This window comes from Aquarana catesbeiana, linkage group LG04, assembly GCF_042186555.1.
Source record: "Aquarana catesbeiana isolate 2022-GZ linkage group LG04, ASM4218655v1, whole genome shotgun sequence".
NCBI lineage: Eukaryota > Metazoa > Chordata > Amphibia > Anura > Ranidae > Aquarana > Aquarana catesbeiana.
Window position 1 is genome coordinate 218,365,127 of NC_133327.1, and position 17,451 is coordinate 218,382,577.

The 17,451-nt window shown below is 43.0% G+C and overlaps 1 protein-coding gene across 1 annotated transcript in view; it reads right to left on the reverse strand.

Annotated features, from left to right (window-relative positions):
* Positions 1–2,932: 2,932 nt before the first annotated feature.
* The window catches only part of LOC141139744 (histone-lysine N-methyltransferase MECOM-like), a 431,232-nt gene continuing 416,713 nt past the window's right edge, over positions 2,933–17,451 (reverse strand). Inside the window, exon 2 of the mRNA XM_073626161.1 lies at positions 2,933–3,635. Within this exon, the coding sequence (XP_073482262.1) occupies positions 3,220–3,635 (416 nt within the window). The 3' untranslated portion in view covers positions 2,933–3,219. The remainder of the gene's footprint in view (positions 3,636–17,451) is intronic.

A 17,451-nucleotide genomic window follows, 5' to 3' on the forward strand; every position in this document is an offset into this window, starting at 1 on the left:
TCTGTCGGAAAAACCTTCAGAGTTTATTCCGACGGCAAAAGTAAGGAAGGGTCAAAGCCCTTTGGGCTAAGATAAGTGTAGTATCTGTTCTTATCATTGATCCAGTGGAGGTTTTGGACTGTCATTTTGACCTGACGAAGGTTGGAGTGGTGGGACATGAATCTCTGCTAGAGTGATGGGGGCTTGGAAGGTTAGTACCAGCTGGAACAGAAACCGGGGCGCCCACAGGCATTTGGGTCATGGGAGTAATTACCTGGGGAAAGCTGGAAGAGCCCATTATCTGGCCATGGGCAAGGAAGGCAGAAGTTCTGTGGTGTCTGTGCCCCCTGGGAGTGGTCTCTCTAGGGCTACTCTTAGTAACTACTGTGTGAACGAAACACATGGTCATAGCACCAAATTATGCTTTCCTTTTGCACTGCGCCTTTTAGGGCTAGGCCTTTTGGCTAAGTCGGGGGGCAATTTTTGTCTACAAGGCCTCAGGGCCTGCGCAATCTGTACGGCCACTTTTTTATTCTCTATTCATTTTTCTCCCACTGTTTGTCATTACTTTTACTTTTGTGTGTGTTTTTCTCATGGATGAAGGATGTGAATCCTCGGGCTTGCCCTGACTTTGAGGGGGAGGATGTGTGGCTCTTAGGGTCCTTCCTACCCTGCCCCTGCGGGGTATCTCTTCGGGAGAGCCCCTCGACCAAGTATTCCATAGACGGCTTCGGCTCAAGAACTAGAACTAGAAGAACGGGGTCTGCCAGGCCTTCTGGCTAGACAGACCATGGAAACCTTAGTCCCTGCCAGGACCCTTGAACCCTGGGGGATCAGGGTAGAGGTCCTACCCCTTCGGAAGGTGGACTAAAAGCACACCCTTAAGTGCACTTTTTAGTGTGTTTGCACGTGCACATTTTTTGTTCACTTACGGGTTTTTTCAGTTTAGGTTTTTGCACCACCGTTGACTTAAAGAGAAAAAAAAAGGAAGGGTCAAAACCCCTATCAGATTTTTGTCTGTGTCCTACTGAAAATAATCAAACAAGATATTTGGGGGGCATGGATTCTGACCAAATCCTTTTGGGATAGGAGCACCCCACTCCCTCATTAAGTACCTCTCATTAGTGTCCACTTGTGTCATAGGTGGAGACGTCAAGATTCTCCCATTTAGAAGAGTGTATTGCTCTTATGGTTGAGAGAAGCAGGCTCTCCCAAATCTATGGATAGTGTAGGACCCACTAATCATGGGTTACTTTGTCGCAGTAAGTGGGCTTAGCACCATATAGCAATATGGTGTGACCAAATCCCCCATATTTTTGATAATGTCTTTTTGAAAATGTTTAGGTGTTTTTAAACTTGCCTTGCTGGAGGTAAATGTTTGTGCGCGCTGTAAGATTTTTTTCTACTGGAAATAATTTCACGTAATTTCCTGGAGAAAATACAGGAAATAGGAGGAAATCTTCCCAAAGGGAAAGGAATTCCTATCTTAGAAAATTATCACCCAAAAAAAATTCTCATTCAAAAATCTCCCTTTACCTCTTGTTCTCATAACAACTCAAAAATGTAGGGTTTCTGCTTACTTTTTGTCTTAATGACAGTAGAAATAGAGAGGGAGAACTTCCCCAGTGGGAAAGTCTTTGCAATATTGTATCAATTCTGTATAATAGTTCATTCTCTGAAGCAGCTCATTACATTGCTGGTGGTGAGAACGTTTTAGGCAAATTGCAAATGTTCTCAAAGGGGTTGTAAACCCTCGCGTTTTTTTTACCTTAATGCATCCTACGCATTAAGGTGAAAAAACGCCTGGCAGTGACCAGCCCCCCGTTTTACTTACCTGAGCCCTGGAATTTCCACCGGCGAGGATGCGCTGTCCCTCTGCCCGGGGGTTCTCAGCACTTGATTGACAGATTGATAGCAGTGCAGCCATTGGCTCCCGCTGCTGTCAATCAAATCCAATGACGCGGGCGCCGGGGGGTGGGGCCGAGTCATACATTTGGCAGCTATGGACGCTGATGACTCGGGAGCGTGCCCACAAGGTAACCCCCCGGGAGAGCGCTTCTCCTAGGGGGTTATCTGATGCGGGGAGGAGCCGCGAGAGCCGCCGAGGGACACCAGAAGTCGTGTTTGGGGCAACTGTGCAAAATGAATTGCACAGTGGAGGTAAGTATGACATGTTTATTTTTTTTTTATTAAATATTTGAAGCTTTACAATCACTATTAAGTGGATGTGAACCCTCACATATACCCAGTGAAGTGAACAGCCTCAGATGATACACAGAGATGAAACAAATCATCTTACATAAGTTTTATACGTATATCTGCTGTCTTCATCTTTATATAATGTTTAGAAAGTGCAGATCACGTTAGAATTTTCACTTCCTCATTCTGCACGGTGAGAGAAGTCTTGGATTACACAGGGAGATAGCTGATTGGAGGAAAGGCACACACCCCCCTCCAGATGGGCAGAGACTTTCAGAGCTGTCCTGTGGGTAAAGCAGCTTTCTGCTAATCTATTTATAGCACCCACCCTGACACAAATTTCAGCCTGGTTTTTTCACGTGTCGGAGAACTTGTCATGCTGATAACAGAAGATCGCAGCAGGAGAAAGCCACGGGACTTAGTGCTTTAAAGAGAGATAAGAAAACACTGCAGATATATGTACCCAGCTCAAATTTCATGAATTGGGTTAACATCCACTTTAGGGATTTTTTTCTCCTGCATCAAATGTAAGTGAGTGTTCACCCTGCCAAAGGAAAGATATAGAATATGACATTTTACACATATTACAAACATTATGGGGTTGATTTACTAAAACTGGAGGGTGCAAAAACTTGTGCAGCTGTGCATGATAGCCAAGTAGCCTCTAACTTCAGCTTGTTCAATTAAGCTTTGACAAAAAAAAAAAAACTGGAAGCTGATTGCTTTCTATGCAGAGCTGCACCACCTGAACCCCCATGACTATTATAATCGACCCCTACATTTTAAAGTGATTTTATCTACTCTTCTGAAGCTGTCATTCTGAAAATCTCAACAGTTCATATGAAAAGGGTGTTTCTAATATCTCCAAAAAGAAATGTAAAGTGATAAATCCTTATTATACTGTTCACAGTAGAGTTTTAATTTTTTAATTTTTTTAATTAAAACTATTTTACATTATTTTACATACCTCTTTTTTTTTTTTTTGCTTTATCTGTGATGGACCCACATCTCTATTAAACTTTTGACATACCAAATATGGATCTAAAAACCACACTCTTTTAGCAAGGTAACATGGTACGTTTCCATTTGAAAATAGTTATATGTGATGTTACTTACCTCCCAGCCAAACTGCGGATTTTCAAGGTTCGCACACTGCTCTCCTTCGAAGGGTCCAAACCTTTCTCCGGTGGATATTTTAATTTTTGTCCATATTCCTAGTCCTGCCCCAGGAATGCTTGATTCACAAAGCTCAAACTCTGGAGGTATTGGGATGTCATCTGGGATATAAATGGGGGCCCTATATGGTGATTCTTCATTAGGTGTGAAATCATCACTGGAAGAAGCTGGAGAGTATATATCTGGAAAATTTGATCCTGATGGGGTGCCAATGCCATCATCAACAGGTGAAATCTCTCCAACTGTGATCTCAGGAAATTTTTCAGTGGAAACATCATCACCTATACACACAGAGACATAAAATGCTTTAGCTTTAAAATGGTACACTAAACATAAAACACTACATTATGATATAATAATATTTCCCTCTATTTTTCATGGTCCAACAGAATGTGCTAAGCCCATAAAAATCAACTTGCTAATAAGAATAGCATGTATTAGTACTGGAACAAACTATACTCTTACATTTATAGTAGTATATCAATGGTATTATAGGGGCACCAAATTATGCTTAAGCCACATATGTCTTTGAGTGTCTAGATTTATAAGTCAAAAGCTTATCCAGATGCAGGGGCTAAATGTATCAATGTACACACGTGGTTTGTAAAGATTTGACTTTGCATGAACTAACCATTTTCCACTGACAATTGTAAAATTTTTGATTTCTCTTCACTTTCTGTTCTGTGACAACTGTCAAGAAATGAGGCCAACATTCCCCAACAGCTGTCCAGAATGTGCTACAAGTGTGGCAAAGGTTCTATCTCATCTAAACACTATCACAAACTTGGCTGAAGTGCCACTTTAAAGATCCGTCTTGGGCATCCTGCATAATCTCCTGCAGAAGTTTTATAAATATTCTTCCAATATCTCTGTCACACCATATGACGCAATTGACCTAATATTAGCAACATTTACTTACTAAGAACTAGTAACATAAATGCTATCAAAATTGTTGTCTACATTGTGAGTAAAAGGTACCTTTTAGTTTAAAATATTAGTGAACAATGTTTTGGCAGCAAAGAGGTTAAAGTCGATGTACACTAGGGACATACAAAACATTTCTATGTGATTTTACTATGGTAGGAACAAATTCCTGATATATGTTATATAATGCTAGGAAAGGAAAAAATGTTCAGTAATATCCTTTATGGCTTGCTCAATGACACTGTCCATTACTGAAGGAATGAGAAATGCATATCACATTGTGTTACAGCTCTGTATGGGACCCTCCGACAAATCTAGCTATGTGCTTTGTGGACCAACTAATAAATCATATTTCTGAGTCTCCAGACTGCTGTAGAACCTTAAAGATCTCAGTAAAGATTCATCTGTGCTTCCCTGCTGCTTCAGCCAGCCCCTGACCTCTGATACACCATCAGCCTCTCTTAATGCATAATTTAAACAAGAGCAGAGGGAATCCAATTCCAAGAGTGACAACATATATCTGTTTTATGGCCCTGGATGAAATCCTTCTTGCTGCATTACTTTGTATCACAAAAAACACAACTACATATTTTGGTTGAAACTACAAGATTATTTCTCATAGACAGTTGCATGTGAGCTGTCTTTGGCTAATTGAAACATATAAACGCTGATGAAGTGAATTGCAGAAATAGGTTCTGGGGTCCAAAGCAGAAATGGAACTTATGCTTATATGCCACAAATTACTTGCTATTCATAGTTCCTGAACAAGCAAGGCTCCATGAACACTGGGCTTAAAAAAATGCCAGTTCCCTTGGTAGAAAAAAAACATTTATATAGAGCGTTTTTTGTACAAGCTCCAATCAGAAACATGAACCAGAACGTTTTTCTTTTTTCTGCCTCATAAATTGTCCTAATGTACATGGACACATAGGATAGCATTGAGCTGCTTCTACAGGCAGAACACAAAACTCCTGTAGAAGCAGCGATTTTTAAGCCAGTGTGCATGGAGCTTTAAAGTGGCTGTTCAGGAACAATAGGAAAGGACAGAGCAACATGTCTTTAAAGCGTTTGTATACTCATCAAATCAAGTTTCCCATTTCACCTCCATAAGTTCCCAAACATAGGAGATGTCATATAAATTTTTAATCAGATGGTATCGGGCCCCCATACGCTTAGCACAGATATACCCGACAAGAGATGATTGATGCTATAGAAGCTGTGGGCAACGGGGCTCGTACATCCATTTATGGTGGTCCTGCCCCAAGATTAAACCATTTTGGGAATCAATTGCACCATGGATTAAACAACTTACAATTAGACACATAGAAGTTACTCCTTTACATTTCCTGTTCCATGGGATGCAGTGTTCCAAAAAGTTCTATAAAAAAAAATGACGCCATATTTGTTGAATGTAGCAAAATCATTAATACCAAGGTTCTCGAAGCAGGAGAGGCCCCACTTTTATGGAATGGAAAAAGGATGTTAATGTAATAATGGAGGCAGAACAATGGGTATTTACAGTTAAGGACCAAAAGGATAAGTTTAAAGATATATGGTCAGGCTGGATGTATTAAAGGGAAGTACCTGCAGACTAGGGTTACTAGTGATCCCCTTCTGTTTGTTAAAGTACATATGGCAACAGATTTTTCCTTTAGATGCACCTGTTATTAGTTATTAGTTAAGGGTTAATTTATTTTAATATGAGAAACCCCATAAGGGAAAGGTTCCTCTCCAACCAATTAACAAAACAGATATAAGAGGGAAAGTGCACATGAGGATTTGAGGATGAACAGTGTTCATCCTTAATTACAACACAGAATTTTTACTTTTATTTATTTATTTATTTTTGGACACATGAGGATTTGAAGATGAACAGGGTTCAGCCTAAATATAACACATACATTTTTTTTTCTTGCTCTTTTTATTTCTTTGCACGTATGAGGATTTGAAGATGAACAGACAGTGTTCATTTAAGTACAACACGGGGGAATTTTTTTTTTTTCCTCGTGGCTGTCTTTCTCCTTTCATCCCCGCTTTTACTGAGGAGGGGCAGGATCTAATGCTAGGGGTTTTTTTTTTGTTTTTTTTTCTTGTTTTTGGTTTTATTTTATTTGTTATTTGTATATAAATATTGTAGAAAATACGAGGTATTTATAAACATTAACATTTGTACTATGTGTAAGTAAAGAAGGAATATACACTGATATATCTTAATGTTCTCCCAATTGGAGATGTTTATTATGGTACTTTGATTCAATAACAATATATTAAAAAAAAAAAAAATTAAGTTTCTGTAAAATTAATCATTGAAACCTAATGTTCTGTCTGCGTTGTGTGTGTGGCTTCCTACCTGTTTGATTTCTGTGTAATCCTTTGTTATCTTTTCAATGACATCACCAGCGCATGCACGGTTAGTCCTATTTTTCCAGCAAGCTTTTCACGCCGGAAAATTGTTGTGTACATGCTGGGGCTGTGTCATTTCCTTTGGCTGATGTCAGCTTTCTATGTCACAGGGGTTAGAGTTCAGAGCCAAAGACAGAGCCTGTCTGTCTGAAACGTAAACGAGGCTTGGCTTCAGGAACGAATGTGCGCACACGCGGGATTGTGGCCACAGAAGAAGAGTGAGTGCGGAAATAAAATACTACTGACACACAGAAGACAGGAGTTATAATTGCAGTGGCTGAGTACAAGCAGAGGCAATCAGAAAAAGTTCATTGTATCAAGTAAGAACGTTATATTTGCATAATGTATGCGGCACAAAGCTACTAAACAGCAACATGAAATTGCATATTGCTGATTTGGGGTAACATTATCTGAGTTTACTACCGCTTTAAACATGTTAGTTTAGGTAAGTAGTACAAACATACTATTTGCAAATCATATTTATAAAGTATTGACATGACAGTTGCAGTAACACTTATATAACTTTCCTGTGCAGAGTGTCTTTGTTGTAAACTGCTATTGTAGGCAAAAAGAGACATAGGCCTTGTTCACACCATACGTGCATAAAATCTGTAGACATTTTTTTTTTTAGATTTTACTTGCATAGAATATTTTTGAGATTGTTCAAACCATGTTCAGAGATTTGCGTTTTTCTAATGCGGGTCTTTGAGTTCTATGAGCCTTGTTCACATCACAATGCTGGTGCCATGTGTGTTTTTTTGTGTGCTGAAATACACAACATAAATTTCTTTGCAATAGAAAAAAGAAAACAGTTGTTTTCTATGTGACCTGTTCACACCACAACACTGGTGTTATGTGCATTTTTTTTTCTGTGCAGACAAATCACACATGACACCAATGTGAACAGGATACAGAGAAAACAATTGTTTTTTGTTGCCCTTGCAGAGACATTGCAGAAAAATGCGCATCTCTTCACATGGTGTGAGCAAGGCCTAAACGATAACTAAAAAAAGTACATCATATGAAAGAGCTATAAATAACATTTAAAATTGCACCTATAAAAGTGTCAATGACCACACAATAGTTAAAGTATATCTAAAGCCCATTTTTTTGTGTTAGATAGAGGATAGGGAAAGGCTAAGAAAGATTTAAACACTTGCCTATCGCTAACAGTACATTTACTGCTGGTGGGCGGCTCCTCCAGGCATCACAATGTACCCATACGTCGTGTTACACATGGGGTGTGCAGCAGTATGACCTGTTGTGTTCTGCAGACACAGTGGATTGCGGTGCTAGTATCGGGCCGCTATGAGTGGCCTGGATACCACTCATACCTGGATACATCTTGTAAACAATAGTCATTAGATGAATACATTCATTAAATCATTGTTTACTACTGTGGCTGGTATGTGATTGGTCACCAGTGATCACATGATACCTGGGCTAATCACAGCAGCCTGTACCATGTAATACCTGTGGGCCAATCACAGCATAACAATAGTAAACAAATGACATTCATAACAGTTCACACAATTGCTGTTACAGTGATCCTAACTGTAACAAGCAATCACAGATTAAAAAAAAAAAACCCTGACCACTCCCCCCTCCAGAGTAGTACAGTGTCACTATGGTGATCTACTCTGGTGAGAGTATGTGAGTATGTAAAAAAAAAATTGTAAAAAAAAAAGAAAAAACACTTTAAAGAACATTTTGTATTTTTTTTCCTTTCATATTGTCACCAGTCAATATCCCTGATCACTGTCACACCAGTCATATGATAACATTGTACTGCACTAGTGACTGTAGGAAGAAAAAAAAAAATTAAATTATTTTCTTCATTTTCCAAAAAAAGTGGCAAAAACTTCAAAAAACTTGCCATGCCTCTTACTAAATACCTTGGACTGTCTACTTTCCAAAAAGGGGCCATTTGGGGTTATTTTTACTGTCCTGGTATTTTAGGGTCCCAAGAAATTATATAAGCCGTCAGTACATCAGGACTGATCAATCTCAGATACTGTATATATACCATAGTTTTTAGACTCAACTCTTTAACTTTCACACAGACTAAATAATATAAACACATTTTGGCTATTTTTACCAAAGAAATGCAGCAGACTACATTGTGGACTACATTTATGAAGAACGATTATTTATTATGGTCCTCTGTCTGCCAGGACATTTCTGAAATGATTTACAAACTACATCCATGGGTGGAGAATAATGCCATTAGCATGTGATCCACCCTCCTGGCTCCAATAGGATTTGAAAGGAACCATCCAGAGAGATTGTCCAAGCAAAGTTTCAGTGTTTATGCACATTACCCAGTATATTCTGATAAGAGTTTTATCTAAGGGGGGGACTCTATACCCCCCTGCTTTTTTCATGTGTGCAGGTGTTGGTGACAGCTTATCATCTCAATTGTGGTATAAAAAACACCATCTGGACTCTCTCACTACATATTGTGGAGCAAACATAGCACTTATTTGTAGCTTGTTTTGGACTTTTGTTATATATATGCACTTTATGATAGCACACTTGGACTATTGTAGTATGTTTTTGTTTTGTAGCGCTGCTTTTATGTTTGTCCTATGTTATGTCTAATACTTGCCATTGGTAGGATGTATCGTAGTTGCTTCAGCCTTAAATGGCCCTGTCTTTTACCCGTTAAGGAAATTTCATTGATTTATTTCACCTGTCCCATGAGCGTTTGTCTGTAGGGGCTTGTTTTTTCTTAATTTGCTTTTAAAGAACAATTTTTTGTTTGCAAAATTTTATAACAGAAACTAAGAAAGACATTTTTTTTCAAAATATTTGATATTTTTTCATGTATATCAAAAAATATAAAAACCCATGGTGATTAACCACTTCAGCCCCGGAAGGTTTTACCCCCTTCATAACTAGGCCATTTTTTGTGATAATTTAACTGACAAGTGTGTGGTTGTGCAACGCTGTATCCAAATAAATTTGATGTCTTTTTTTCACACAAATAGAGCTTTCTTTTGGTATTATTTGATCACCTCTGTGGTTTTTATTTTTTTTCTATAAACAAAAAAGAGTGACAATTTTGAAAAAAAAAAAAAAAACGATATTTTTTACTTTTTGCTATAAAATAAAAAAAATGTAAAAAATCGAATTTCTTCATCAATTTAGGCCAATTTGTATTCTGCTACATGTTTTTGTTAAAAAAATCCCAGAAAGCGTATATTGATTGTTTTGCGCAAAAATTATCGCGTCTACAAACTATGGGATATTTTTATGGCATTCAATTTATTTGTTTATTTATTTTTTTACCAGTAATGACGCCGATCAGCGATTTTTAGCGGGATTGCGACATTGCGGCAGACAAATCGAAAAACACCTAACTAAAATTTTTTAGACTTTTTTGAGAACCAGTGACACTAATACAGTGATCAGTCCTAAAAATATGCACTGTTACTATACTAATGGCACAGGCAGGGGAGGGGTTAACACCAGGGGAGTTCAAAGGGTTAAGTGTGTCCCTAGGGGATACTTTCTAACTGTGTGGGGGATGGACTGACTCGAAGAACACAGAAATCTGTGTTCCTGCTTAGCAGTAACACAAGATTACTGTGTACTTCCCTGTCAGAACAGCGATCTGCCTTGTTTACACAGACAGAACACCGTCCTGCCTCTCTGGGGAAAGATCGGCGGGTCCCGGCGGACATCGTGCACGCCCCCGCTATCTATTGCATGAAATGACGCACAGGTACACCATTTGGCACAATAGAACCGCCCTGCCGCAGTATATCTGCGGTGGGAGGTTTTAAAGCAGGTAAAGCTCTATTGATGTGAAAAAAATAATACAAATTTCATTTGAGTACGTTATTGCATGACCATGCAATTGCCAATTAATATAGCACAGTGCTGAATAGCAAAACATGCCGTAGTCAAAAAGGGGGTAACGCCTTCTGGAGGTCAAGTGGTTAAAACCATTGCCAAGGTTTTGCTTTGTTTTTTGTTTTGTTTTTTTTTTACTATATCGGCATCTGTTTCATATGGGGAGAATTTCCCTTCACTTCCTGTTTTATAGACACAACAGGATGTGCTAGGAAATAATCTCCAAAATGAGAAAAATCCCTCTTACACAGAGACAGATAGAGAGGCAAGGACTGCAATAAAACCCTGAAAAAAAAATGAAAGATGTTTCCCCCTATATCCAAAAAGAACACAAATTAGGCCGCACATAAACTTTAGAAAACAAGTACTGGCTTTTTATGAATAATTAAACAATTGCACCAAATATGATGTCCTCCCAAACTTGTACTTGAATCCAAAATCTGATCCAAACTGTTTTTTGTTTTTTATATATTTGTAATGCATGTAATTTTTCTGTACAACTTTTTGATAACTGTTGTCATTAGATATGCGTTCAAATGCAAGTTTCAAAACTGATAAAAAATGTGCTGAACATAAATGCATAAAATTATGGTCTAATCAATTGCACCACTTCACAACATTACACCTAGTTTAGCACAATAGTACTTAGATATCCCGTTTTCCTTTGTTTTATCCTGTGTATTTCTTGTGTTTTCTTTGTAAAGCGTTTTGAGAAGCTACAGTACCTTTAAAGGCACCATATAAAATAAAGTTTATTATTATTTTTATTATTATTAGTATTAAGTACACTACTAAATGTACTAAATTTCTGTTTGAATAGGCCATTAAATAACTATTTACTTATTTGCCTTTAATGTTTGTTTATTTTTTTATTGTAGCCATTTAGCCAACTTTGGTTTTGGAATATAGCTCAAAATCATTACTGCTTTAACAGAACTGATAACAATCTCCTGGTTAACCAATGGCAAACTATGTAAGTACATAACTGCTTATACAGAGAGTGTTTACAAGCTTGGTTTGTAAGTAATATTTAGGCCACATGAAGCTAAACACTAATATTGGAAGCATTTAAAATCAGTCAAGTTCCAAAACAAATTGCGTAATGCAACGTTGTAAAATAATAGATAACTATTTGGGAAATCACTGCAAATCAAGTAAATACAATAGAGTTGTTTTAAAATGGAATGTGTGTTCAGTGAGCAGCGAAACAGTGAAAGTCAACCTTGTTGTTTTTGGCTTCTATCCCTTTTTTGTGGTCTGATGAGGATCTGGATTTATTAGTTGATCACCCCCAATGGTATTTATGAGCTACTAAATTTTTTATACATAGTGGCAATAAGGCAATGCAGGATGAAGGTGGCCATAAATTATTTACCAAACCATTTGGATGGAATCATATGAGATTTGCCAAACTCCTACAGTGCACAAAGGCTGTCTGGTCAGAGATTTACTAGTAGTTATATGGGTTTCCTTCCATTATATTCACTGGTGTTACTTAAAAAACAAACAAGAGAAGCTTCAAAGGAAAATACATAGTAAAGGTTAATTGCAGTTGGGTGGAGACCAATGAATATTCTGATCAGTTTGTACTCTAAGAGGAAAATGTCCACATGGAGCAGGAATTAGTATCTTGCCAAAACTAACTCAACCTCACTGCCGTTTTATGGCGCTTTCCATACCCAGCCCATCTGTACAACAACTTAGCTCTTATCAGTCTCTTGGATTTTATTGCACTGTACGCTCCTCATTGTATGTTTATGCCATATACTGTTGTTATGTGACTATCACACCCAGGGCCGAAACTAGGGGGGCACGTGCCCCGGGCGAGGCACTGAGGGGGCACCGCAGCTGGTACTGGTACCAATCCTCCCACATCCCCACCTCTACCTCCCAATAGTGGACCACCGCCAAACCCCCCCCCCACCGCTTCTCTGGGCCCCCGCAGCACTCACCTCCTCTCCCTGCTAGCTGTGCAGTAAGTGGATGGGCTGAATACAGACATGATCCTCAGCGCTGAGAAGCTGATCATACGATCAGAAAGACAGGCAGCCACACACAGTTATAACATAACCTTCGTCAGCACTCGTTCTCCTGCTCTATCCTTCCCCCACTCTCCATTCAGTCTGCTGTCGCTTATGGAGAGTGGGGGAAGGAAAGAGCAGAAGAACGAGTACAGAGGAAGGTTATGTTATAACTGTGTGTGGCAGCCTGTCTTTCTGATCGTATGATCAGCTTCTTAGTGCAGAGGATCATGTCTTTATATCCAGCCCGCCCCCATACTGCACAGCTAGCCAGGGAGAGGAGCTGAGCACTGTGGGTGAAACAAGAGAAGGGGGGAGAGACAGAAGAGCGGTGGGCAGATGAGCAGGGGGGACCAGAGGAAAAGAGGAGGGGACAGAGGAGAAGTGGAGGGGAGCAGAGGAGCATGTGGGGGAGGAGAGGAGCATGTGGGGGACCAGAGGCATACAGGGGGGGACCAGAGGAGCATGTGGGGGTCCAGAGGAGCATCAGGGGAGCAAAGGATAAGGGGGGGCAGAGGAGCAGGGGACCAGAGGAGAATGTGGGGGACCAGAGGAGCATGGGGGGAACAGACGAGCATGTGGGGGACCAGAGGAGCATGGGGGGACCAAACAATAAGGGGGGACCAGAGGAGCATGTGGGGGACCAGAGGAGCATGAGCAGCATGTGGGGGACCAGAGGAGCAGGAGGAAACAGAGGGGCATAGGGGGACCAGAGGAGCATGGGGGAGGACAGAGGAGCATGGGGGGAACAGAGGAACATGGGAAGGAACAGAGGAGCATGGGGAAACTGAGGAGCATCTGGGGGACCAGAGGAGCATGGGGGGAATAGAGGAGCATGTGGGGGACCAGAAAAGCATGGGAGACCAAAGAATAAAGGGGGACAGAGGAGCAGGGGGGACCAGAGGAGCATGAGGAGCATGTGGGGGACCAGAGGAGCAGTGGAAAACAGAGGAGCATGGGGGAGGACAGAGGAGCATGGGGGAACAGAGGAGCATGGGAGGGAACAGAGGAGCATGGGGGAACTGAGGAGCATCTGGGGGACCAGAGGAGCATGAGGGGAACAGAGGAGCATGTGGGGGACCAGCAGAGCATGTGGGGGACCAGAGGAGCACAGGGGGGACCAGAGGAACACAGGGGGACCAGAGCAGCACAGGGGGAACCATAGGAGCATGCTGGGGACCAGAGAAGCATGGGGGACCAGAGGAGCATGGGGGACCAGAGGAGCATGGGGGAATACAGAAGCATTTGAGGGACCAGAGGAGCATGTGGGGGAAGCAGAGGCACACAGGGGGTACCAGAGGAGCATTTGGGGGACCAGAGGAGTATGTGGGGGACCAGAGGGTCATGGGGGGACAAAGGAGCACGGGGGACCAGAGAACCATGTGGGGAACCAGAGGAGCACAGGAGGGACCAGAGGAGCATGTGGGGGACCAGAGGAGCACAGGGGGGACCAAAAAGAGGCATAGGGGACCAGAGGAGCATGTGAGGGACCAGAGGAGCACAGGGGGACCAGAGGAGCATGGGGTAAAGAAGAGCATGGGGGACCAGAGGAGAAAGGGGGTACAGAAGAGCATGGGGGGAATAGAGGAGCAGGGGAGAACAGAGGGGCATGTGGGGGACCAGAGGAGCACAAAGGGGGGACCAGAAGAGCATGTGTGCTACCAGAGGAGCAGAGGGGTACCAGAGGTGCACGGGGGTACAGAGAAGCAGGGGGGACCAGAGGAGCTTGGGGAAATAGAGGAACATGGGAAAACAGAGGAGCATGTGGGGGAGTACAGACATGATCCTCAGCACTGAGAAGCTGATCATACGATCAGAAAGACAGGCAGCCACACACAGTTATAACATAACCTTCGTCAGCACTCGTTCTCCTGCTCTATCCTTCCCCCACTCTCCATTCTGTCTGCTGTCGCTTATGGAGAGTGGGGGAAGGAAAGAGCAGAAGAACGAGTACAGAGAAAGGTTATGTTATAACTGTGTGTGGCAGCCTGTCTTTCTGATCGTATGATCAGCTTCTTAGTGCAGAGGATCATGTCTTTATATCCAGCCCGCCCCCATACTGCACAGCTAGCCAGGGAGAGGAGCTGAGCACTGTGGGTGAAACAAGAGAAGGGGGGAGAGACAGAAGAGCGGTGGGCAGATGAGCAGGGGGGACCAGAGGAAAAGAGGAGGGGACAGAGGAGAAGTGGAGGGGAGCAGAGGAGCATGTGGGGGAGGAGAGGAGCATGTGGGGGACCAGAGGCATACAGGGGGGGACCAGAGGAGCATGTGGGGGTCCAGAGGAGCATCAGGGGAGCAAAGGATAAGGGGGGGCAGAGGAGCAGGGGGACCAGAGGAGAATGTGGGGGACCAGAGGAGCATAGGGGGAACAGACGAGCATGTGGGGGACCAGAGGAGCATGGGGGGACCAAACAATAAGGGGGGACCAGAGGAGCATGTGGGGGACCAGAGGAGCATGAGCAGCATGTGGGGGACCAGAGGAGCAGGAGGAAACAGAGGGGCATAGGGGGACCAGAGGAGCATGGGGGAGGACAGAGGAGCATGGGGGGAACAGAGGAACATGGGAAGGAACAGAGGAGCATGGGGGAACTGAGGAGCATCTGGGGGACCAGAGGAGCATGGGGGGAATAGAGGAGCATGTGGGGGACCAGAGAAGCATGGGAGACCAAAGAATAAAGGGGGACAGAGGAGCAGGGGGGACCAGAGAAGCATGAGGAGCATGTGGGGGACCAGAGGAGCAGTGGAAAACAGAGGAGCATGGGGGGACCAAAGGAGCATGGGGGAGGACAGAGGAGCATGGGGGAACAGAGGAGCATGGGAGGGAACAGAGGAGCATGGGGGAACTGAGGAGCATCTGGGGGACCAGAGGAGCATGAGGGGAACAGAGGAGCATGTGGGGGACCAGCAGAGCATGTGGGGGACCAGAGGAGCACAGGGGGGACCAGAGGAACACAGGGGGACCAGAGCAGCACAGGGGGAACCATAGGAGCATGCTGGGGACCAGAGAAGCATGGGGGACCAGAGGAGCATGGGGGACCAGAGGAGCATGGGGGACCAGAGGAGCATGGGGGAATACAGAAGCATTTGAGGGACCAGAGGAGCATGTGGGGGAAGCAGAGGCACACAGGGGGTACCAGAGGAGCATTTGGGGGACCAGAGAACCATGTGGGGAACCAGAGGAGCACAGGAGGGACCAGAGGAGCATGTGGGGGACCAGAGGAGCACAGGGGGGACCAAAAAGAGGCATAGGGGACCAGAGGAGCATGTGAGGGACCAGAGGAACATAGGGGGACCAGAGGAGCATGGGGTAAAGAAGAGCATGGGGGACCAGAGGAGAAAGGGGGTACAGAAGAGCATGGGGGGAATAGAGGAGCAGGGGAGAACAGAGGGGCATGTGGGGGACCAGAGGAGCACAAAGGGGGGACCAGAAGAGCATGTGTGCTACCAGAGGAGCAGAGGGGTACCAGAGGTGCACGGGGGTACAGAGAAGCAGGGGGGACCAGAGGAGCTTGGGGGAATAGAGGAACATGGGAAAACAGAGGAGCATGTGGGGGAGAAGAGGATCACAGGGGGACCAGAGGATCATGGGGGTACCAGAGGAGCAGGGGGGACCAGAGGAGCATGGGGAGGGGACAGACAGCTGACTCAACAGCTATAGCCTGGGAGTTTCTCACTTTCCTGCCTAATCTTGTCCTGTTACCGGGGGGGGGCGCCAAACTGATTCCTTGCCCTGGGTAAATAAATGTCTAGCTGATCACGCCACTTGAATCATTAGTTTGGAAACAGATTAGTGTTTTTTTTCACTAATTTATAAAAACTTAAGAAAAACTGTACTGAAAAAAAGGATCCTGCCATTGCTCATCTCTGCTCAAAATGCTACTGGTTGGCTCAGGCTTTTGTAATTTTAGAGTATTTGACCAAGAACATGTATGCAGTACATAAGAATTACTAATTTGAAAACTTATCTCAGGTCAGTGACAACTAGTCTCAGGTCAGATGTGCCAAAGTCATTGGATCATCATGACAACTAGAGAACTAACAGAAGGAGAGGTCAACAGTCACAGTCTCCATGCTTAGTCAGTAGAAGTTTGCATGTAGTTGGCATGGGAAAAAAAAATAAAAGACAGTGTTATGTTGAGGTCTTATACTGCCCATAGATGGAAGGAAATTCGTCCAATTCCGCAGGGTCTGGACGATTTGCGATCCATCTATGACCGTTCCGGTTCAATTGGCTTCTGTTAAACAGGACTGCTGGATTTTTTTTTCCTCGATCAACCAGCTACAGTCGCTTATCAGTGGAGGAGTCTTGCTTTCAGAACACAATGGTACAGCGAGGAGGACTGGGAAATCTGTTCCTATGGCTTATCAAAAAAAAGAGGCATCTAAAGCCAGTCTTAGATAAACCCCCTCTCAAATGCCTTAGGAAGGCTAAACATATTGCAAATGATAAAGTAGTTCATTGGAAAGGACCAAGACTGTCATTGTGTATGAGCTGTATGCCAATGTTTGGTGAAACTTATAAAGAAAATTATATCAGTGGGTACAAGCAGCAAATGAGTCAGTTGGGGATGGGATATCTCTAAAGCCTGGTACACACTAATGCCCTGTACACACGGTCGGAAATTGATCGGACATTCCGACAACAAAATCCATGGATTTTTTCCGATGGATGTTGGCTCAAACTTGTCTTGCATACACACGGTCACACAAAGTTGTCGGAAAATCCGATTGTTCTAAACGTTCTGACTTAAAACACGTACGTCGGGACTATAAACGGGACAGTAGCCAATAGCTTTCGTCTCTTAATTTATTCTGAGCATGCGTGGCACTTTGTGCGTCGGATTTGTGTACACACGATCGGAATTTCCGGCAACGGATTTTGTTGTCAGAA